Source organism: Rhinolophus hipposideros (genome assembly GCF_964194185.1).
Source record: "Rhinolophus hipposideros genome assembly, chromosome: 14".
Classification (NCBI taxonomy): Eukaryota; Metazoa; Chordata; class Mammalia; order Chiroptera; family Rhinolophidae; genus Rhinolophus; species Rhinolophus hipposideros.
Genome location: NC_138060.1, coordinates 63,201,770 through 63,223,219, shown reverse-complemented (window position 1 = coordinate 63,223,219; position 21,450 = coordinate 63,201,770). Strand labels below are relative to the sequence as shown.

Genomic DNA, 21,450 nt, shown 5'->3' with positions numbered 1-21,450 from the left:
TGTACTGCACATATATCTGTGCTTTGTACATAAAAATTATGTTATTTTCTTGCCTCCAAGAGCCATGTTTGCCCTTTCAGTGAAATTGTCCCCATTAAGAATGCATGACCTATGCTTGTTCTGTATGCACCGGGCATTCTTCTGAGTGCTTGCTTATATTAGCTAATTTAGTTCTCACAATGGGGATACCATGTAAGGTATCCCCATTTCAGAGTTGGGGAGACTCTGCAGTTAAGGTGGTCACAGTTCATCCAGTGACAGACATTTTTACAGGTAACATACCCTTATTATTTTTAATTAATCTGTTTTCTTGGCTCTTATAGTTCTGTGGCACTGCCAAATACCCGTGGCAATGGCCAGGTCTGACTGCTGACGGAACCAGTGGCTCCATGTTGCTGGCCCCATCTGGGTTGTGGCAGGGCTGAGAGTTGGGGGTGGCGGACCTACCTATGAGCGGTTCTTCCAAGGTCAGGATGCAGGGCCACACAGGGTGTTTATGTTCCACTGTGAGTGCCGGGGTGGACGTGGTGAGCACATTACACAGTACGATGAACAAGAAAACCCTTCCATGCTATGTGTGCTGGGTACTCAGGAGAGGAAGAACCCAGGGCCTGGGGCCGCAGAGAAGGGCTCAGTGCAGCCTGATCAGGATGGAATGTGGGACAGTGAGCAAGGAGCTCAAACCAGGGCCAGATACCGGGCAGGCCACATGCTCCCTCATCAACTCTGTCACCCCAAATCCAGAAGATGCCTCCTTCCCAATCTTCCCAGCACTAGTCCTGGGACAGGGTCTGACCGCACAGACGGAGGTCCTGTACTCATCATCCCTGAGACAGTCAAGCGGCCTGTTAGACACATTCTGTGGACAGGCGAACCCGGGAGAGGCTGATGCCAGCGCGCGCCAGGTGCTGGGTGTGGATGCAGTTCCTTAAGGGCTGGGCCGAGCCTGACCCTCACTAAGCTCTGGGCCTCCTTCACCCTCTAGGGCTTTGCACATGCAGTTCCCTCTTCTCAGGAAACTTTTCCCTCCGCTCTGCCAGGCTGACCTCCAGCCTCCACTCAAATTTCGCCTCCTCCTGGCTGGCGGCCTGCAGGTCAGTCTGGGCGCCCGGCGTGCGGGCGGGGCCGGCTCCATGGTTGCCAGTGTCCCGCAAGAGGCGCTCAGGAAACGTCCTGGGGCCAGGGATGCCGCACAAACACACGCACGCCCATCCCCACGCGGAACCCTTCGCGGCCAGGACGCGGGGTCCGCGCGGACCCCACCCGCCTGCTGGCAGACCCACCTGGCAGGGGGCGTGCACACACTCGGACCCGCCCCAGCCACACGCCACTCGGATGCGGGCACACAGACACACAGCAGCGGTCACCCACGCACGCTCGGCCACACGCAAACCCCCTGCCCAGCCACACGCGCGCAGGCGCGTGGACACGCCGACCAGTTCCCCGCTAAACGCCCACCCGGAAAACGGCGCACACTGCGCGCACGCGCGGCCCCGAGTCCCCGCCCCTCCCGGCCGCGCCCGTGGGGGCGGGGCGCGCGTGGGGGCGGGGCGCGCGTGGGGGCGGGGCGCGCTGGGGGCGGGTCCTGCGACACCGCCCGGGACGCCGCGCGAGGCTGGGCGGCCCCCGCCACATCCTCCTCCTCCTTCGGGTCCAAGCCGGCGGAGCCGGGCCAGGGCCGCGCCGAGGGCTCCGAGGGCGCGGGCGGAGCGGGGCACGGAGCCATGGCGCACCAGACGGGCATCCACGGTGAGGCCGGAGGGAGGGCGGCGGGGTGGGCGGTCAGCGCCGGCCGCTGCGCCCCCTCCCCAGCTCGGTCCTGTGTCCTCCCTGGCACCAGCCTGGGGGAGCTTCCTCTTCTCTTTTTGCAGCTGCAGGTCGCCTGGGGTGGGCACCTCTGGGTGGGGGACGGACTTGCTGTGCGTAGTCGGGAGAAGGTGTGCATGTGCGGACACAGCTGGGGCGGAGGTATCTGTGCGCCCATCTCGGCTGCATGTGCCTGTGTGACCATCTATGGGTTTTTGTGCCTTCTGGGGGTGGCTGTACCCGGATGCGCACATCTGGGGGAGAGTGCACGCGTGTGCACTTGTCTGCTCAATCCGGTGTTTGCTCATCTCGGTACACACGTCCTAGTAGCTGATTGAATGGACACAGTAACATGGAACCATCTAGACATCAGTGTTTCCGAGTGCACACGTCCGTGGGTGTCTGTGTGTGCACGATGTGGGTGCGTCTCCGTGTGCATTTGTTATCATGGGTGCCTGTACCGGACGAGTATGTTTGTATGGGTTTGTGTCTGTTTGAGGAGAGGGTGCTGACCTTTGGCTCCCCCACCTCCCCCTCTCTCCCCCACACACTCATGCAAGCTACGCTGGGGAAAACCTGGGACGGGACCTCCAAAGTGGGATGGGGAGGAGTTGCCAGTCTGACCTTGACCTCAGATCTCCCTCCCATTTTCCACTCTGATCTTCTGAGTCTGTCTCAGCTAGGGTAGGATGGTTCCAGCTCCAGGCTGGGCACAGAGAAGAGGGTCCAAATATGGGGTCTGTGGGGATCATCCTGGCCCTAAAGCCTCCTGGCCAGCTCCCCACCCCCCAAGATTCTCTAAACCAGAGCACCACCCCACTTCCCAAGGGCCCTGGTTTCCTCCTTAGATAGGCTGGGAGAGAAGTAGTGGCTGGGATCCAGATGTCCTGACCCTACCTGGGTCTCAGTGTTCCCCTCCACTGGCCTGGGAGGGCTGCCTGGCCTGCGCAGAAGGCCCAGGCTGTTGGCCCAGGGAGCCTGGTGGTTTGGCCATCAGCCACTGCTCACACCACACCAGGATTCCCACCGTGGGCCACCACCATCGACCGGGCCACCACCATCGACCGCCCTGACCAGCTGGATCTTGGCTGGTGATTGTGGACACTTGCTGGCTGGACAGCCCTGAGAGGGTTTCCTGGGGGGTTTGCACACCACAGGACCAGAAAAACCATGGGCCTGGGTCAGGATCAGCCTCTCTGCAGGAGGAGCTGGAAAGGCTGTTTCATGACTCAGCCCCACAGGAAGGAACAGTCACCCGCTGGACCTGCCCCTTCCTTCCCCTTTGTCTGGTGTTGCTGCTGCCTCCAACTGGGAGGGGATCAGAAGTTAGGGCTCCTCCTCCGTGCTCCAGGCTGACAGGTCCAGTGGTCAGACACCTGCCTCACTCTCATTTCCCATATGGCGAGACAGGTCTGCCTAGGGGGTCACCGGGAACTGGGCGGCCCCAGCCCACCCCCTGCCTGTACGCAGCCCATGCCTTCTCATTTCTGCCCTGGGCACCCAGGTGCCAACCCTGTCCTGGCCATAGTGTGAATCTGCTGACCTCAGAGCAGGGCAGGGGAGGGACCTGTAACCCGAGGCTCACAGGCAGGGTGGTAGGTAGGCAAGGCGGCGGGGGCGGGGCAGGCAACATGAATCTTTGATGATAGAAGGTCAGGTGTCCCAGGCCTGGCCTCTGGATTATTGATGGTGGCTGAGGAGGCCTGGGGGCGGGGGGCTTGTCTCTTCCCCTTCTGGAGTGTCACTGCCCTGGTAATACTAGAATGGGCGTGTCAGCCTCTCTGGGGGAGCTTCTTGGCCTTTCCTCCCAGAAGGTCTGAGCAGGTGGAAGGGGCAGCTCGGCACAGCTGGCCGTACTGTCATTACAGTAATAGTATGTTCTTCGTAGAGACCCCATTACCCAGCCCTTTTAAAACCTGTTTACTCCTGACCACAGCCCTCTGCAGCTTGGCAGTATGAGCTGCACGTTATAGATGAGTTTGAGGTTCACTGGGGTAGGGGGGTCACACACAGCTATGGAAAGGTGGAGTCTCAGAGGCCAGGTATCCGTCAGGACCTGCCTGGGCTCTGCAGGTTGATAGTTGGGCCCTGTCTCCATGCCATGTTGCTCTGAGCCTGCAGGACTCAGCTGGGACCCTGCCCACCCGGCTGTCTTGGAGGGTGGTACACAGCCGAAGGTCTCAGGCTCAGGGTCACCCCACGTGAGGGGCACCTCATGACCAGAGTTTGTTTTCCTAAAGCCCCTCCAACCCGAGCTGCTCAGTCTTGGCCCTATAAATATTCTCTGACCTCAGCTCTTCAGCTGTGTTCCTGCAGAATTCTCCTGACCCCTGGGCAGCCTCAAGGTCATGCTGGCCAGCCGTGTGAACGCAGAGACCCAAGTTGGGTCCTTCCCCACTTGGACCTTGGTTTCTCTGTCTGAACCACAGTGGTCTGTGACTTCCTGTGGGTCCCTTGTGCTGACCATGACCCTTATCTCTGCAACTGGGTTCTTGGTTAACTGTCACGTTCCAGCTCTGTGGCCCAGGGACCAAGACAGGATCTGTTTTGGGGAGTTCCTGAGAGTCATTCCTCCTCCAGGAAGCCTTCCCGACTGCCTAGGTATTGGGAGCTTGTTGTCCCCTGACAGGGCTGTGCCCGGGCGGGGCTGGCCCCTCAGGGCCTCTCAGGGTTAGGCAGCCTGGCTGGTGGCCTGGAGCTAAGCATGTGTGCACGTGTGTCCGTGCACGCCTGTGTGTTCCTGTGTATACTTCGTACATCCTTTGACTACAGATGTGTCTTTGCCACGTCCTGCATTTGCCTGTCTGTATGTGTGTGTGAGCACCCTGGTCAGTGTGTCCGGGGGTGTGCATGTCTAACTGCATGTGTCCATTTGTTACACCAGCTGAGCGTGTGCTTGTGGACGAGGGTGTTTGCATTCATGCTGCTTTCTCTGTCACCTGTACGTGGTGACGCGTTATGTTCACACATGCAAGGCTGGGTATGTACCTGTTTGTTGGCACATGCAACAACACTCAGTGTGTGTGTGTTGTGTGTGTGTGCATGTGTACGTGTGCACACGTGTGTGTTAATGGGCATAGTGGTCAGTGCTCGTCGGGGGTATCTGTTCATGTGTTTCTGTCTGTAGTTATGACAGTGCAGAGAGGTCCCAGGCCAGCGTGGCGATGGGCCTTTCTGGGGCCATTCACTCTGGTTGGCCTGGCCTGTCCCAGAGCCCGCCCCATCCTCGGATGGGCTGTCCCATCCCCGCCGCCCTGTCACCAGAGCTACCCCAGCCAGCAGGCCACCCGCCTGCCACCTCTGCTGGCTAAATTTGGGAGCTTATGTTCAGCGGCCATCTCAGGTTCCCAGTCACATGGGGGGCCGTATTTAACCCGGCTCGCAGCTTAGCCACTAGACCCCACAGGCCAGGCAGGCCCCGAACGTTTCCCTGCCCACCCTGCCTGCTCACCCCCCACCATGTTTCTTGTTCTTATAGCCACGGAGGAGCTGAAGGAATTCTTTGCCAAGGCACGGGCTGGCTCTGTCCGGCTCATCAAAGTCGTCATTGAGGACGGTGAGTGTCCACTACGAGCTAGAGCATAGGTGGGGTGCTGCACCTAGCTGCTTCTCTGGGAGGCGGGGGACATTGGCCTCCTCACCCCTCAGACCTCAGTTTCCCCGTCTGGGAGTAGCAGGTGCCTTGTGGGAAGCCTGATCATTACCCCTGTTACAGAGAATGGGAAACGGAAGCTTGGGGGATCGCAAGGAGAGCCGGCCCTGGGGAACTGCCCAGCCCCCAGAGGCCACGGAGGTGTGGGCAGGCCTGGGAGTGGGGCCAGGCACTGCCCCAAGCGATTAGTACCTTAGTACCGCTCACCTCCATCTGTGGTTGGCAGGCCTAGGCTGGCTTGGCCACTGGCCAGGGGAGTGCTAAGGAGAAGCCGGGACCCTGCCCTTGGGAAGTGCCCCCACCATGGGGACAAAGGGCTGCTGTCCAGCTCTCTTTGAGAGCAAGATGGGTGAATTCCAGGCGTGGCTGGCCTGGGCCTGGACCTTGGGGACCTGGGGCTTATGCAGGGGGAGGGGCAGAGGGGGTGGTGGGAGAGCTTGAGCTGACGCCTGAAGGGGGAGGGCTTGAGGAGGGAGAGGAGTAGATTGAGGCTTGGTGGGGAGAGGGAGGCGGGGCGGGGCAGAGGACGCCTCCCCCTCTCCTTTGTGCTGACAGGCTGTCCCTGGAGGAGTACAGACCCTGGGACAGGGTAGGCGGGGCCCCTCACAGCTCCTTGGTTGCCTTGCAGGAGTGTCTCCTTAGGGGGCTCCCCGAATGGGCTTGTGCCCAGATGACTTTTCACGCATTGATTTGGCTCAAAGCAGGGTCTTCCCAGACCCAGAATTGACTCCAGACCTTAGGGCCAGAGCTGTGCTGGGCCTTGTCCAGGGTCCCCAAATTTCAGATGCCCTCAGAGGCTGGGTCGGGGTCATTGTGGTGAGTCATGAGTGAAGGCTTCGTGGGGTGGCAGGCCCCTGGAAGAGACAGACTCTGCCTCTCGTCCTCAGCCTCCCCGTCGCCCCCCAGACACGATGTCCCTGCAGACACTGAGCTCGCTCGTCTCAGTCCTGCTTACAGTTGTTGGGACAGCTGGAATGCCCAGAAGGTCCAGGTCCCCTGACGGGCAGCCACTGCCCATCTCCAACTGAGTGTGGACAAGCTCCTAATTTTCTTAGAGAAGTCATGAATTCCACTTCCTGTGTTGAACTTTCCGGTTTGAAAATGATGGCAACAAATTAAACAATGTCGACAGTACTATGGAGCAGACCCAGCCTGTGACTCTGGTGTATAACCCTGATCCCATCTGAGTTCTGGGAGGGTAGGTGAGGAGGCAGAGGCCTGCAGAGAGGTGGCTGGGCTGCGGGGCCTGGCATGTGGGGGCCCTGTGCCCCCATCAGGAGGGCTTGGGGTTCAGGTGCCGGGACCCCCTGGCCAGGGGGTGATTGTCCCTTTGCCCCAGTTCTTCCTCCAGCCTGGACCTGTGCACAGCTGGGCTGCTGTTTGGTGCCCCGCTAAGGCCCATGGGCTGATGGGTCAAGTGCAGCCACTGCCGCAGGCAGGGAGGTGGCGGCCTGAGGACATGGCTGCTTTTGTTACTTAAAATCAAAGGGGGGGAGGGGGCCCACAGCTGGTGGGTGGCAGCAGGATCCCTACTGATGCAGCGTTTGGTGGGAGCCCGTCTCCCTGTTTCCCACATACGTTTGCTTCTGCAGGTCCCCATGGCCTGAGGCTGTGACCCCCCCCCACCTCCTTCAGAACATTTGTTCTAAGCAAGCTGTGCTAGAGGTTCTGCTGGAAGCCCAGGCTGAGGGGGCGGGGAGCAGGAGGCGGCTGTGCGCTGAGCAGCTGTGCCGGTGCGGGGGGTCTGAGCGAGCCCCCGTGTGTGGGTGTCAGTGAGGGGGTGCATTGTTGGTGGCTGTGGGAACACATCTGTGTGTCTTGTGTGGTTGTGTGTCGGGTCATCTGTGGGCACCTTCTCGCAACCGTCTCTGCATATGCAAAGGGAGCAGCCTCTAGTTGGCAGCTTTGTGCCTTCATTCGTTCATTCACTCACTCATCCATTCACTCATTCACTTACTCATTCACTCATTCATTCATTCACTCATTCATTCATTCACTCATTCATTCCCTCATTCATTCATTCATTCCCTCACTCATTCATTCATTCACTCACTCACTCATTCATTCACTCACTCATTCCCTCATTCACTCATTCATTCCCTCACCCACTCACTTGCTCACTGAAGCAGTCACACAGCCTTGTCCTTCAGGGACTTGGGGGCTCCACGGGAAGGTTGGGTGGGGTGGCCAGTAGGTCCGAGCCACATCCAGAGGTGGGTGTAGGACATGGCTATTCCTTGGCTCACCCGACCTCTGCCCCCAGAGCAGCTCGTGCTGGGTGCCTCGCGGGAGCCGGTGGGCAGCTGGGACCAGGACTATGACAGGGCCGTGCTGCCACTGCTGGATGCCCAGCAGCCCTGCTACCTGCTGTACCGCCTGGATTCCAAGAACGCCCAGGGCTTTGAGTGGCTCTTCCTCGCCTGGTCGCCTGATAATTCCCCCGTGAGTCCTAGGACCCCCTCCCCAATCCCAAGATCAGGGGAAGGGGAAGCCGAGTCTGAGCGAGACGACAGGGCTCTCCCTGGGGAGTCTGAGGGGTGAGATATCAAGTCCAGTTCCAGAGAGTCTGAGACAGGACAAGGCCCTGGGGTGCCTGAAGCCCTCCTGGCCACATCAGCAGGGCTCTGGGAGGTAGAGGTTGGGCTGGACGAGGGCGCCCCCTTCTGTCCGAGCGCCCCCCCTGGCCTCCATGCTGTGCGCTCTATGGGCCCCCACCCAGAGAGACTCCTCACGGCTTGGACCCGGGCCCTACAGGTGCGGCTGAAGATGTTGTACGCAGCCACACGGGCCACGGTGAAGAAGGAGTTTGGGGGCGGCCACGTCAAGGACGAGCTCTTCGGAACTGTGAAGGTAGCGCCCCAGGCCAGGACCCCCTAGGCCAGGCTCACGGGCCCACAGAGGGTGGGATGTGACTCAGGGTCACGGAGCAACCGGGCACCAGGCTTCGGGATGAGTGGGGAGGGCTGGGAGAGTGAGGGGCTGCAAGCCGGGGTGCTCAGGGCTCTGGCAGCCCACCCCGAGCTGCCCATTGACGCCTCTGCGTCCCCGCCAGGACGACCTCTCCTTTGCCGGGTACCAGAAGCACCTGTCGTCCTGCGCAGCGCCCGCCCCGCTGACCTCGGCCGAGAGAGAGCTGCAGCAGATCCGTATCAATGAGGTGGGTCTGCGCGACGTCCCAGCCCGGGCCCTCGGGGTCACGTCAGGCCCAGAGGGCTGAGCCTGTGCTCCCGGGTGGTGGGTGGACCAGGTGAGGGCCTCGCTCACTGTCCACCTGCCCCAGGTAAAGACAGAGATCAGTGTGGAGAGCAAGCACCAGACGCTGCAGGGCCTCGCCTTCCCCCTGCAGCCCGAGGCCCAGCGGGCACTTCAGCAGCTCAAGCAGAAGACGGTCAACTACATCCAGCTGGTGGGTGTGCTCCCCACCCCGGCACCCCCAGGGCTGCGTTGTGCTCCTGCCTGCTCGTACACACCCCCCCAGCCTGCCCACCGCAGCTCACCTGTGTACTGGTGGGAACACACTGCCCATCCCACCCTCGCCCCATTTCAGGTGCAGCTGCCCTGTATCGTGAATGCACTCTGCTCTCCTGCCCTGCCCTGCTTATAGGCAGGGCCCCCTGTGACACTGTCCCTCATTCTGCCCTCCACACTGCATACACATACTCACCCCTGGGTTCACACTGCCCCTCAGCCCGGAGCCCCCTCCTGTCCCAGGCCCCCTCTGCAGCTCCCCTGACCACCCCTTTGCCCAAGAAGGGCCCTCTGCCCCAGTGGTCCAGGCTGCCCCCCTTTCAAGCAGAATGGCTCTTCCTTTGCAAGACATACTCCCCTAGAGGCCTCGCCTCTGAGGATGGGCTGGCCCAATGTGGTTCCTCTGAGGTCCAGGCCCTTCCCACTGTCCTGTCCATCACCCTTGGTGGGACTGCCTCGTCCAACAGAGCTTTTAAAGGGGCAGATAAGGCTGGGCCCAGGAGTGGCCTCGGCAGAGGGACCCCCGTGGTGGGTGGCTGCTGGGGAGGGGTGTCCTGGCAGAGGGTGATCACAAGCAGGCTCCTGCCTGCCAGCCCACCCACCTCGGGGAATTCTTGTGCGGTGGGTGGGCCTGCGCCCTCCCTTGTGGGGTACCCTCACGTGTCCCTGTTCCTTGGCAGAAGCTGGACCTGGAGCGGGAGACGATCGAGCTGGTGCACACGGAGCCCACAGACGTGGCTCAGCTGCCCTCGCGGGTGCCCCGAGAAGCCGCCCGCTACCACTTCTTCCTCTATAAGCACACACACGAGGGCGACCCCCTCGAATCTGTGGGTGAGTGGCCGCAGCAGGGCCCCCACGCACACCCATGGCTGGGCAGGAGCCGGCTAGCCTCAGTGGTGGCCAGCAGTGGGGGGGGGGAGCAGGTTCCCCAGGCCCGCCTCTCACTGCCCCGTCCCCCCCAGTGTTCATCTACTCAATGCCGGGTTACAAGTGCAGCATCAAGGAGCGCATGCTCTACTCCAGCTGTAAGAGCCGCCTCCTCGACTCTGTGGAGCAGGACTTCCAGCTGGAGATCTCCAAGAAGGTGGGAGCCCCTTCCCCGGGGCCGTCGCCCCCTTCCAGTGGGGCAGTGGAGTCCCGAGACACTGGCAGAGCAGGGGTCACTGTTGCCTGGTGGATTGATGGTGAAACTGAGACCCAAGGGGTAGCATGCATTGTCCGAGGCTGCCCCGCTGACAGGGCGCCTGGATAAGCCCTAGCCCTGGCGCCCGGGTCTGGAAGACAGGGGGGAGCAGCGTGTGCAGGGCAGCAGGCCCCAGGCTCTGCCTTCCTGGGGGTGGCATTCCAGGTGGGGATCTGGCAGGAGACCCCAGGCTGCGGTGTGAGAGAGCTAGGGTGGTGCATGCCTGGGACCCCCACGGGTGGGGTGACCACTGCCTGGCCCCATGCAGATTGAGATCGACGATGGGGCGGAGCTGACGGCCGAGTTCCTGTACGACGAGGTACACCCCAAGCAACATGCCTTCAAGCAGGCCTTCGCCAAGCCTCAGGGCCCCGGGGGCAAGCGGGGCCACAAGCGCCTCATCCGCGGCCCCGGCGAGAACGGGGATGACAGCTAGGAGGCGGGTCCTGCGCCGTGCTGGCCTGCCTCACTGCTCATCACCTCCCTCCTTCCCAGCCTGGGCTCCAGGGCAGTTGCCTCCTGTGAAGCAGGAGGGCTGGTGATTGAATACTCCTGCAGCTTCTGAGGGCCACTGGGCTGGCATTTGTGACCCTCGGCCATAGCTCTCCCTGCCTCTCATCTGTGTGCCCAGGTGTCTGGGGACCCTGCCTGGCTGACTCAGGGGGCTGGATGGGCCCCCTGGCATGCACCTGGCCCCCAAGGGAGCTGAGACTAGTGCCCCAGCGTAGCCCAGAAGCCTTTGGCCACAAGGGGTGGGGTCAGTCGGGGCTGGGGCACGGGTCACTGCAACACAAGATGGTTGGATGCTGTATTTTTTAAAGAATAAAATATTTTTAAATCAACGCCTGAGTCTGGCCTGAGGGGCCACCTCTAGCACTGGGCACTGGGGGGCCCTGCACGTAACTGCCTGTTGCTAACTCAGGAGGGCCTGTCGGCCTGCTGGATGTAGCCCCAGCTCCCCTGGCTACCAGTGTCTGGGCGAGTCCGTTCCCGTGTGTGTGAGGGCACAGCCTCAGGCAGGTCCCCGAGAGGCGCCCCTCCCCCCGTGCCATGAGGATCTGGGCGTGCTTGTTTCCTATGTCTGCTGTAACTAAGTTCCCCAAACTCTGGCTCTCAACAACGCAGAGTTGTGCTCTTACAGCTCTATGTCTGAAACGAGTTTTACAGGGTGAAAACCAAGGCATTGGCAGGGCTGGTTCCTTCTGGAGGCCCGGGGGCTGAATGCGTTTCCTGGCCTTTCCAGCGGTCAGGGGCCCTCTGACGCCTGGCTCGTGTCCTCTTCCTCCACCTTCAAAGCCAGATACATAGCATGTTCTAATTCTGATTCTACTTCCTCTGCTCCCGTGGTCACAGGGCCTTCTGTAGGCACGTCTCCCTCTGCCTGTCTTGTAAGGACGCTTGTGGCTGTAGTTACCTCCGCTCTCCCTGGTAATGTGGGACACTCGCTTCTCAAAATCCTTCGTTCTGCCTGCAAAGCAGCCCCTTTTACAGTGGAAGAGAACACATTCACAGGTGTGGGGGTTAGCAGGTGGGTCTCCTTGGGGGCCTCTTTCGACCTGCCACACTGGGCAAGCTCTGCCATTATTTTCCTGGCCTCTATGGGGCTGAGGCGAGACGGGTGTGTCCAATCCATGCGTGAGCGTGCAGACTTCTCTGTCGACTTCCCAGCCCTCTTGGTACCTGCGCTCCTGATCCCTAGGCAGGCTGGGAACGTGGGGAGGACCTGGGTCTCTGGTCCCAGCCACTCTGGGAGAGTCTCCCCCAGTGTTGGAACCCAGCAGGAGCCTGAGCTTGTCTATGCCTCTGATAAGTGGGTGGAAGGCCCCTCCCATCCCAGGCAGGAGGTGTGCAGGAGTGGGGACATATGGGATCTGTGGGGTTCGGCTGCTAAATGGGCACTTGTCCTTTCTCGTGAGCATATCCTGGGCTTGGACTCAAGTCAGTGGCCCATCCTTGGGGCTTTTCTCAGGCTCTACAGCCCCTAGAATTGTAGGGAGGAGAGCGTACCCAGAGAAGGGGGGCTGTCCTTGCCCACCCCAAACACAGGTTCCCAAGTGGGCAGGAGACCACGCCTTCACCCCTGCGCCTGTGAGTCAGCTGGATGCCTGGCAGCCTGGAGCATGCCTGCCATGATAGCCACCCAGATGTCCCGCCCTGCCTCCTCCCAGCAGGTGCCCTATTCATCCATCCAGCCATCCAACCATCACTCAGACACTCTTTATGTGCCTGCCCAGAGCTGAGTGCTCAGAGAGCCATGGATATAGCAAATATTGAGCACCGACTATGTGCAAGGTGCTGTGCTGGGCGCTGGGGATACAGACAGAAAAGATCCTTGCCCTCTAGAAGCTGACATTCCAGCAGGGCAACAATACAATGTAGGACCAACCATGAAAAATCAATGATATGGTGTGTTAGCAGGTAAAAACTGTTATGACAAAAACAGCAGGAAAAGGGGCTCAGGAATGTCAGACCTGTGGTGGGAGGTTTATAAGAAGGCCAGGGAACGCCTCGTGGACAGGGTGACATGTAAGCAAAGATAGAAAAGAGGCGATGGAGACACCACGAGAATCTCTGAACGAAGAGCTTCCAGGCAGAGCGAACTGTACATTCAAAGGCCCTGGGGCACAGCAGGTGTTTTCAAGCCATAGCAGGGAGACCAATGTGGCTGAAGACGGTCAGGGCGGCAATGGGAGGGCAGATGCCATGGGAGCTTGTTGGCTATTATGTGGACTGTGGTTTCGACTCTGAAAAGGGCCATGGAGGTGTCTGAGCAGAGGGACCTAATGTGACTTGGAAGCCAAATGTGAACAGGCTGTGGGGTGTGAGAACAAAAGCAGGGCAACCCATGAGGAGGTGGCCACTGCTTTGACCTAGACAAGAGGTGATGGTGGCTCAGACCAGGCTGGTGGATGTGAAGGTAGTGGGCGATGGGCAGATTTTGGGCAGAGTCTGAAGGTGCAGACAATGGGACTTCCTGAGCGCCTGGGTCACCCTGAGGCTTTGGGCCTGAGGAGCATGGGAGGAGCCAACTGGGGAGGATAAGCCGAAGTCTCAGTTGGCCCAACATGTGGTCTGTGCCCTGGCCAGGCACCAGACGCACTGGAAATGCAGAAGGGGAGGCCCTGCTCCTAGAGGAAGTGGCAGGCTGTGGTAGAAGCAGGTGCAGTTGGGGTGAGGCCAAATGCTGCCCCAGCTCCGGCTATGCCAGAGCTCTGGGGACAGGAAGGGGCAGCTGTGGGAGCCATCAGCTCCCTGTGGAGCAGAGGCTGAGGGGACCTAGGCATGAGGGTGAAAGGGGATGGCCCTGGCCTGGGTGTCAGCATGCCCTCAAGGTCTGGCACCGCCCCTAATTCCATTCTCTCACTGAGCTTAGACTGGGCTCCGGGCCTTCTTCCCAGAGGACAGGTGTGAGGCCCAGGAGTGACGCATTGTGAGGACAGGCTGTGGGCAAGAGGTGGGGGGATGAAAGAGGAAGGAGCCAGGGGGCTGATTGCCTTCTGACTATGCAAATGACCTATGACTCATTGAGTACCCCACCTCCATGCCTGCGCAAATGGGGGATGGGGCTACTAGGTTGTTGTGAAATTCTCACTTCCTCTGCTTTCTGAGCTTTGCAGCAGAGAGAGACGGGAGCACCAAAAAAGACCCTCTGGAGAAGCCCTCACTCCCTGTCATGGTAGGACAGCAGCCCTCAGCCCCCCAGGGAAGGGTACAGCGTGGGGAGCGATGGGAGAGAGGTGGGCTTGCAGGCTGCAGACAATAGTGAAAGGGGCTGCCACCCACATGGCCCTGGGGACACTCTCTGAACCGTGGAGACACCAGGGCAGAAGCCCTTCTTTGAGCACGAGGCCCAAACCCACCGCAGGGATGAGGAGGCTGGGGCTGACGGCTGCGCTCTTTGGGGGCGCTGGGGCTGCAGACATGGAGGGCGTCCGGCCTGGGCCCGGGCGGACCCTTTGCTGCCCACCCCTTCCTCCAACCCATTCTGACCCACAGCAGGGCAAGTGCTCTTAGGATGAGTGATGTGGGCAGAGGGGGAAAGAGCTGGGCAGTGCCTACCCTAGCCGGGGCCCTGGGTGGCACCCAGCCTGGACCCCAGCAGGGGACCCTCATTCCAAAGGGAGAGGGAAGGGGATAGGGAGAGGGTGGTGGAGAGAGGGGAGCCAAACGCCAAGTGGCCTCTGAGGCAGGGGAGGGAAGGTAGGCGAGACCCTGATGGGCCCGATGACCACCCGCCTGGCTCTCTTGTCCAACCAGGGTTTAGCATGAGTGAAAGCTCGAGGGCATGAGCCGGGATTTCAGGTCTCAGAAGCAGTCCTCAGTCAAAGGCGGGTCTGAGACCCAAGTCCAGGCTCCCCATGAGCCTTGGAGGTGGGATGGGGGCTGGGCAGAGAGGCAGGAGCCTCCCTGGGGAGGGCTTGGTGGGGGACTCCGTGAAGCCAGGTGAAGCCAGGCGGGCGAGGTGGAGTTAGGGCTCTACACTCACCACCCGATCCCCACAGGGCCCCTGCCGCGGTGCCCTGCTCCCCCAGTCTCTCCTGGTGCAGGCCACCATGCTGGCCGTGGCCCTGGCCCAGGGCACCCTGCCTGCCTTCCTGCCCTGTGAGCTTCAGGCCCCCGGCCAGGTCAACTGCGAATGGCTGTTCTTGAAATCTGTGCCCCACTTCTCGGCGACGGCACCCCGTGGCAACATCACCAGCCTGTCCCTGCGCTCCAATCGCATCCACCATTTGCACAACTCTGACTTTGTCCACCTGTCCAGCCTGCAGCATCTTGACCTCAAGTGGAACTGCCCGCCGAGCACCCTCAGCGCCATGCACTGGCGCTGCCACATGACCATCGAGCCCCACACCTTTCTGGCCGTGCCCACCCTGAAGGTGCTGAACCTGAGCTACAATAACATCACGGCCGTGCCCGCCCTGCCCAGCTCCCTCACGTACTTGTCCCTGAGCCGTACCAACATCCTGGAGTTGGATCCTACCACCTTCCAGGGCCTGCATGCCCTGAGACACCTGTACATGGATGGCAACTGCTACTATAAGAACCCCTGCGGCCAGGTCCCGCAAGTGGCCCCGGGCGCGCTCCTGGGCCTGGGCAACCTTACCCATCTGTCACTCAAGTACAACAACCTGACGATGGTGCCCCTCAGCCTGCCCCCCAGCCTGGAGAACCTGCTGTTGTCCTACAACCGCATCGTGTCCCTGGGGCCCGAGGACCTGGCCAATCTCACAGCCCTGCGTGTGCTTGATGTGGGAGGGAACTGCCGCCGCTGCGACCATGCCCGCAACCCCTGCATCGAGTGCCCGAGGGGCTTCCCGAAGCTGCATCGAGATACCTTCAGCCACCTGACCCAGCTGGAAGGCCTGGTGTTGAAGGACAGTTCTCTCCACCACCTGGACATCAACTGGTTCCGGGGCCTGGGCAACCTCTCGGTGCTGGACCTGAGCGAGAATTTCCTGTACGACTGCATCACCCGCACCACCGCCTTCAAGAGCCTGACCCAGCTGCGCAAACTCAACCTGTCCTTCAACTACCACAAGGGAGTGTCCTACGCCCACCTGTCGCTGGCGCCCTCCTTCGGGAGCCTGCACTCCCTGCAGGAGCTGAACATGAACGGTATCTTCTTCCGCTCGCTCAACGAGGACACACTCCGGCCGCTGACGGGCCTGCCTGAGCTCCAAAACCTGAGTCTCCAGATGAACTTCATCAACCAGGCCCAGCTCAGCATCTTCGGGGCTTTCCCCAAGCTGTGCCACGTGGACCTGTCCAATAACCGCATCAGCGGGGCCCCCGCGGGGCTGGCGGCCGCCCCTGGGGAGACCGACGCTGGGAAGCTGGGCCGGCTGCCACCCAGGCGCCTTGCTGCCGCCTCCCTGGATGCCCCCAGCTCTGATGCCTTCATGCCAAGCTGCAAGACCCCCACGTTCACCTTGGACCTGTCTCGGAACAACCTGATGACAGTCCGGCCACACATGTTCACCGGGCTCTCGCGCCTCCAGTGCCTGCGTCTGAGTCACAACAGCATCTCCCAGGCGGTCAATGGCTCCGAGTTTGTGCCGCTGAGCAGCCTGCGGGTGCTGGACCTTTCCCACAACAAGCTGGACCTGTACCACGGGCGCTCATTCACAGAGCTGCCGCAGCTGCGGGCCCTGGACCTCAGCTACAACAGCCAGCCGTTCAGCATGCAGGGCGTGGGCCACAACCTCAGCTTCGTGGCCCAACTGCCCTCCCTGCGCTACCTCAGCCTGGCACACAATGCCATCCACAGCCGTGTGTCCCAGAAGCTCTGCAGCACCTCACTGCAGGCCCTGGACTTCAGCGGCAATGACCTGAGCCGCATGTGGAACGAGGGGGACCTCTACCTCCACTTCTTCCAAGATCTGAGAAACCTGGTGCGCCTGGACCTGTCCCAGAACCACCTGCATGCCCTCCTGCCGCACAGTCTAGACAAACTCCCCAAGAGCCTACAGATGCTGCGTCTCCGTGACAATTACCTGGCCTTCTTCAACTGGAGCAGCCTGACTCTCCTGCCCAAGCTGGAAGTCCTGGATTTGGCAGGAAACCTGCTGAAGGCCCTGACCAACGGCAGCCTCCCTGTTGGCACCGGGCTCCAGAGGCTGGACCTCAGTGGCAACAGTATCAGCTTTGTGGCCTCTGGCTTCTTTGCTCAGGCCACGAAGCTGCGAGAGCTCAACCTCAGTGCCAATGCCCTCAAGACGGTGGAGCCCTCTTGGTTTGGCGCCCAAGTGGCCACCCTGAAAGTCTTAGATGTGAGCGCCAACCCTCTGCACTGCGCCTGCGGGGAGGCGTTCGTGGACTTCCTGCTGCAGGTGCAGGCCGCCGTGCCTGGGCTGTCCAGCCAAGTCAAGTGTGGCAGTCCAGGCCAGCTGCTGGGCCGCAGCATCTTTGCACAGGACCTGCGCCTCTGTCTGGACGAGGCCCTCTCCTGGGTCTGCTTCAGCATCTCGCTGGTGGCGGTCGCCCTGGGCCTGGCAGTGCCCATGCTGCACCACCTCTGCGGCTGGGACCTCTGGTACTGCTTCCACCTGGGCCTGGCCTGGCTGCCCCGCTGGGGGCACCGGCGGGGCGCGGACGCCCTGTCCTATGATGCCTTCGTGGTCTTCAACAAGGAGCAGGGCGCGGTGGCCGACTGGGTGTACAACGAGCTGCGCGTGCGGCTGGAGGAGCGCCGTGGGCGCCGGGCGCTCCGCCTGTGTCTGGAGGAGCGGGACTGGCTACCTGGCAAGACGCTCTTCGAGAACCTGTGGGACTCAGTCTACAGCAGCCGCAAGACGCTGTTTGTGCTGGCCCACACGGACCGGGTCAGCGGGCTCCTGCGTGCCAGCTTCCTGCTGGCCCAACAGCGCCTGCTGGAGGACCGAAAGGACGTCGTGGTGCTGGTAATCCTGAGCCCCGACGCCCACCGCTCGCGCTACGTGCGGCTGCGCCAGCGCCTCTGCCGCCAGAGTGTCCTCCTCTGGCCCCACCAGCCCAGCGGCCAGCGCAGCTTCTGGGCCCAGCTGGGCACCGCCCTGACCAGGGACAACCACCACTTCTATAACCAGAACTTCTGCCGCGGCCCCACGACAGCCGAATAGCAGGCTCCGGCTGCCCAGCACACACCCCCCGCCCCGACTCCCCCCCACCTCCCCCACGCCCCTCTGCCTGGGCTGCCCCCACCTGTCTCCGCACCCCCACCCTGCATATAGCAGGCACTCAATAAATGCTATCTGCAGACCCCGTGGCGACCCCTGAGCTCACTGGAGGTGTGCGTGGGAGGGGAGGAGGGAGAATTCTCCAGGCTTCCTAAAGTGAGGAGGGAGAATTCTCCAGGCTTCCTAAAGTGAGGAGGGACTAGAGGCGGTTTGGGGGAAATTGCCAGGGGGAAGAAGGGAGGGCCCCCAGGCTGTGGATCTTCAGGGGAGGAAACTTGCTAAGGGTAGTTGTGTTCATGGGCGTCTTCTCGGGGGAGTCTGAGGGAGGTCACTGAAAGCAGCTGAGTCTCCCGTCCACCCCTCTGGCACACCCCACCCTTCTCCTCTCTGGGGGTGCCAGGCCGCCCTGCAGAGGCTGGGTCGGCACCCCTTGTTGAGCATTGGTCTCGGATCTGCCTCCCTCACTTACTGGGCTGAAAAGGCCTTCAGGGCAGAAAATCTGCGCCTACATCATTTCTGCCGCTCAGAAAAGTCCTGAGAGGTCAGAGTCCTGGCCCGAGAGGATGGATGGGGAAAGCTTTGTGGGGAGTTCAGGGGGGAGATGGCGCCCTCTGGTGTCCATGCCTATGAGGCGCCCAGGAGGCCCGCAGGCAGAAGTTGGGCACAGGAAGGCCTGCCAGGATCACTGCGGCAAGGAGCAGGGCGCCACAGAAGATTCTACAGGTAGCGCACAATCCATCCTCTTCTGTTTCACCTACAGTACATGCTGGGTCTCTGTTTTGACATCAAAGAGACACCTAGGTGAGCCTTCACTGGCTACAAAGCTGGGCCCCCTTTCCCTGCCCCTGCCCCTCACAGTGATTGCCCTTGGGCGCCAGGCAGCCACAGGTGACCAGGATGGAGGGTGGGGCGAGAGACAATGTGTGTGTGTGTGTGTGTGTGTGTCTGTGTGTGTGTGTGTGTGTGTGTGTAAATTTCAGAACACCGCTAGGAGCCCCGACAACTGCTTTTGGAGATAGCCTGTTCAGGGTTTATACTCAACAAATATGTGAGGAGTCATGGGCCGTGTCAGGCCTGGAGCCCTCGAGGTGCTTTGTCCCGGGCCAGCAGCCTCCCCATCCCCACAACTAAACCCGCCCTTTGAGGAGAAGAGACACATGTAGGCTGACATTTGGAGCTGGGGCCTGGGGTGGCCAGAAGAGTGGAACAAGCTTGACTGGCCCAGGCTAGCTCAGCTCCTCAGGGCCACTGCACTGGGAGATTGGAGCTGGCTGCAGACTTGGCCACTGTTGTGGCCTGGTTGTGGGCAGCCCTGGGGCCAGGGTGGGAAGTGGGGGGTGGGGAGGCTGGCTGCTTTTTTCTCACAGCTGGGAGACAAGTACAGGCCACCTTCCTCCTAACTTGGTGTGGGGACAGAGTCCCAAATAGCAGTTTCCAGGCTCTCGGCCTCACATGGAAAGGTGCTGGCTCGGGTAGTAGATGGCCGTCGGCTGTAACCAGTTAGCGGTTGGCCACTGATATACCTGCTGTGGCTACAGGGGGGGGGTTGCCTGACAGAGAAGCGGGCTGCAGGTTGCGGCTCCTGCGGCTCCTGCGGCTCCTGATTCCTGTCTCCAACCCAGCCGCCAGCGAGACTATAGCGGTATGACTCCCCTATCTATGGCTCCGTGGGTGTTCCTTTTTAGCCTCATCATATCCTGCATTCTTATGCAGGGAGCGGGACCAGAGACCCTGCATGACACTTGGGCACAGGCGCTTCTGTGGTGGGCTGGTGGCCCCTGTTATCTGCTTGCCTCAAAGACAGGAGGGTCTCTGATCCAGCGATCAGAAACCCCCCCACCCCCGGCTCTGCTCTGTCCTGAGAGAGCCAGTCTGGCTCCTGGGGGAGAAGACTGCAGGCATAGCATGGCCCCATGTTCTTCCTTGGCCTGTGCCTGGGAGAAAAGAAAACAACCACCCCACCCCCAGGCTGGAGTCTCGCAGAAAGCCCCTGTTAAGTGGCTCTGAGCTGGTTCTGGTTCCGTTCCTGCCAGCCACATCCAGGAGCAGGAAGCAGAGCCCTGCCTGTGGGAAGCACAGCTTACTTGTCTCAGAATAGCTGATCTCCCCTCAGGTGGTTCCCAGGTAAAACCTCCCGCTAGTCCCCCAGCAACACAAGCTCAGGGGCCTGGTTCTTTGGGGGCTGTGGCTTCAGAAGAAGTGTGTGGAGATGAAGTATGGGGGCTGTGGTGTGACTTTGGGCTGCGCTTCTGTGAGTCTGGAGCTCCTCTCTGCAGGATGAGAAGGGACGGGGCTCCACGCTCCCAGGTCCTGCAGGAAGCCTAGGAGCTGGGCTTAGAGGCTGGGGGACCTGTGGTCAGAAGGAGAGCTCACTGTTGACTGCCAGGCATGCTCGACCATTAACAACACTGCCTGCAAAGGCCAGGGGAGAGATGGGACTCATTACCAGGGGTAATTACCAGCTCTGCCATTTGGGTTATCTTGGGCAGGTGATCTCTCCTGTGAAGCCTCAGTTTGCTCGTCTATAAATGGGACTGGCCACAGCTGTTATAAGGATTTGTGGTGATACGTGTAAAGGTCTGAGAAACCCAGCAGGTTCTCGGTTGTCATCATTAGGCAAAGGGCTTATTCTGAGGACACCAGTTGACAGGCTTCGATTGAAGGATCAATCTCTGGGTGAAGGGAACAATCCTTCCACGCCAAGGACCCCGCCCAGAGCACTGAACAGGGAGCAGAGGTAGACGTGCTGACTCGTGGCACATGAAGCTGGCAGCAAGACCCAGGCACCTGCCGATGCTGCTGCAGCCTCCTGAGTTTCGTTATTGGGGAGCAGTGAGTACCAGGTATGCAGAGACTTAGGAAACCCTGAGAGGAAATTCTACCTGCTAAGATTTTTTAAGTACACTTCACCTTTTTCCCTCTAAGACACTTTATTTAATGTCCTAGGCTTCTAAACATTCTTGGTAAACTTCCATGACATGATTTATTTTCACACGTGAGTTCTTATTAGAAGCCAAGCCTCTCATTTTGAAGCAGTTAACAAATCCCCTCACTTCTGCAGCTCATTCCATCATCCTTTGTAACCCCACGTAGCAGCGAGGAGAAAAGTGTAGCTGATGACCTTGGCACCCGGCTGGCTCTGAGTCTCATGAGGAGGAAGGTGGGTCTTGCTAAGCATTCATAGAAAGGTGCCCATTGGAAGGAAAAGAGCCATAGGGAGTTCCAGGTGGGAACGTGAAGGACAATGGGAAAGCCAGAGAGTCAGTCGTGAGGGGCAGAGCTGGGAAAGTGGAGTGAGGCCTGTTTCCTGAGCAGAAGGGAATTTGCTATGTCCATCATGCTCGGGGCCAGCATAGGTGTGTGGCTTTATCTAATGGGACCAGGACTCAGCCGAGCTCGTGCCATGCTGGCCTGACAATGTGTGCGCGCGCCAGCAGGGGGCACCAGCACAGGCACCAGCACGGGCACCAGCACGGGCACCAACACGGGCACCAGCACAACTCTGTCCAGACAGGACCCAGCACAGCTGCCCCTTCTAGAGCTGAGAGCGGGAAGGAAAGGCCGAGAGGTTCTCTTTGTCCTCCCGCAGCTTGCTTTTTCTCCAGTTCACCTAATTCTTTCTGGTAAAGTAGGCTTGGGTGTTATCGTTGGTCTTTGTTATGGGCTGGATGTTTGTGTCCCCCTCA

General features: G+C 60.5%; 2 protein-coding genes across 2 annotated transcripts; both read left to right on the top strand.

Annotated features, from left to right (window-relative positions):
• The first annotated feature begins 1,588 nt into the window (after positions 1-1,588).
• On the top strand, positions 1,589-10,953 carry TWF2 (twinfilin actin binding protein 2). Its single transcript, XM_081072480.1, has 9 exons — positions 1,589-1,749; positions 5,285-5,362; positions 7,722-7,900; positions 8,213-8,308; positions 8,511-8,615; positions 8,739-8,864; positions 9,607-9,757; positions 9,889-10,010; positions 10,378-10,953. The coding sequence occupies exons 1-9, from the start codon at positions 1,725-1,727 to the stop codon at positions 10,543-10,545; spliced, it is 1,050 nt and encodes a 349-aa protein (XP_080928606.1). The 5' UTR covers positions 1,589-1,724; the 3' UTR covers positions 10,546-10,953.
• Positions 10,954-13,737: 2,784 nt separating this feature from the next.
• Positions 13,738-17,845, top strand: TLR9 (toll like receptor 9). The gene is made up of 2 exons (XM_081072463.1): positions 13,738-13,785; positions 14,612-17,845. Exons 1-2 carry the CDS (start codon positions 13,783-13,785, stop codon positions 17,705-17,707), a joined length of 3,099 nt encoding a protein of 1,032 aa, XP_080928589.1. The 5' UTR covers positions 13,738-13,782; the 3' UTR covers positions 17,708-17,845.
• The last annotated feature ends 3,605 nt before the right edge of the window (positions 17,846-21,450 follow it).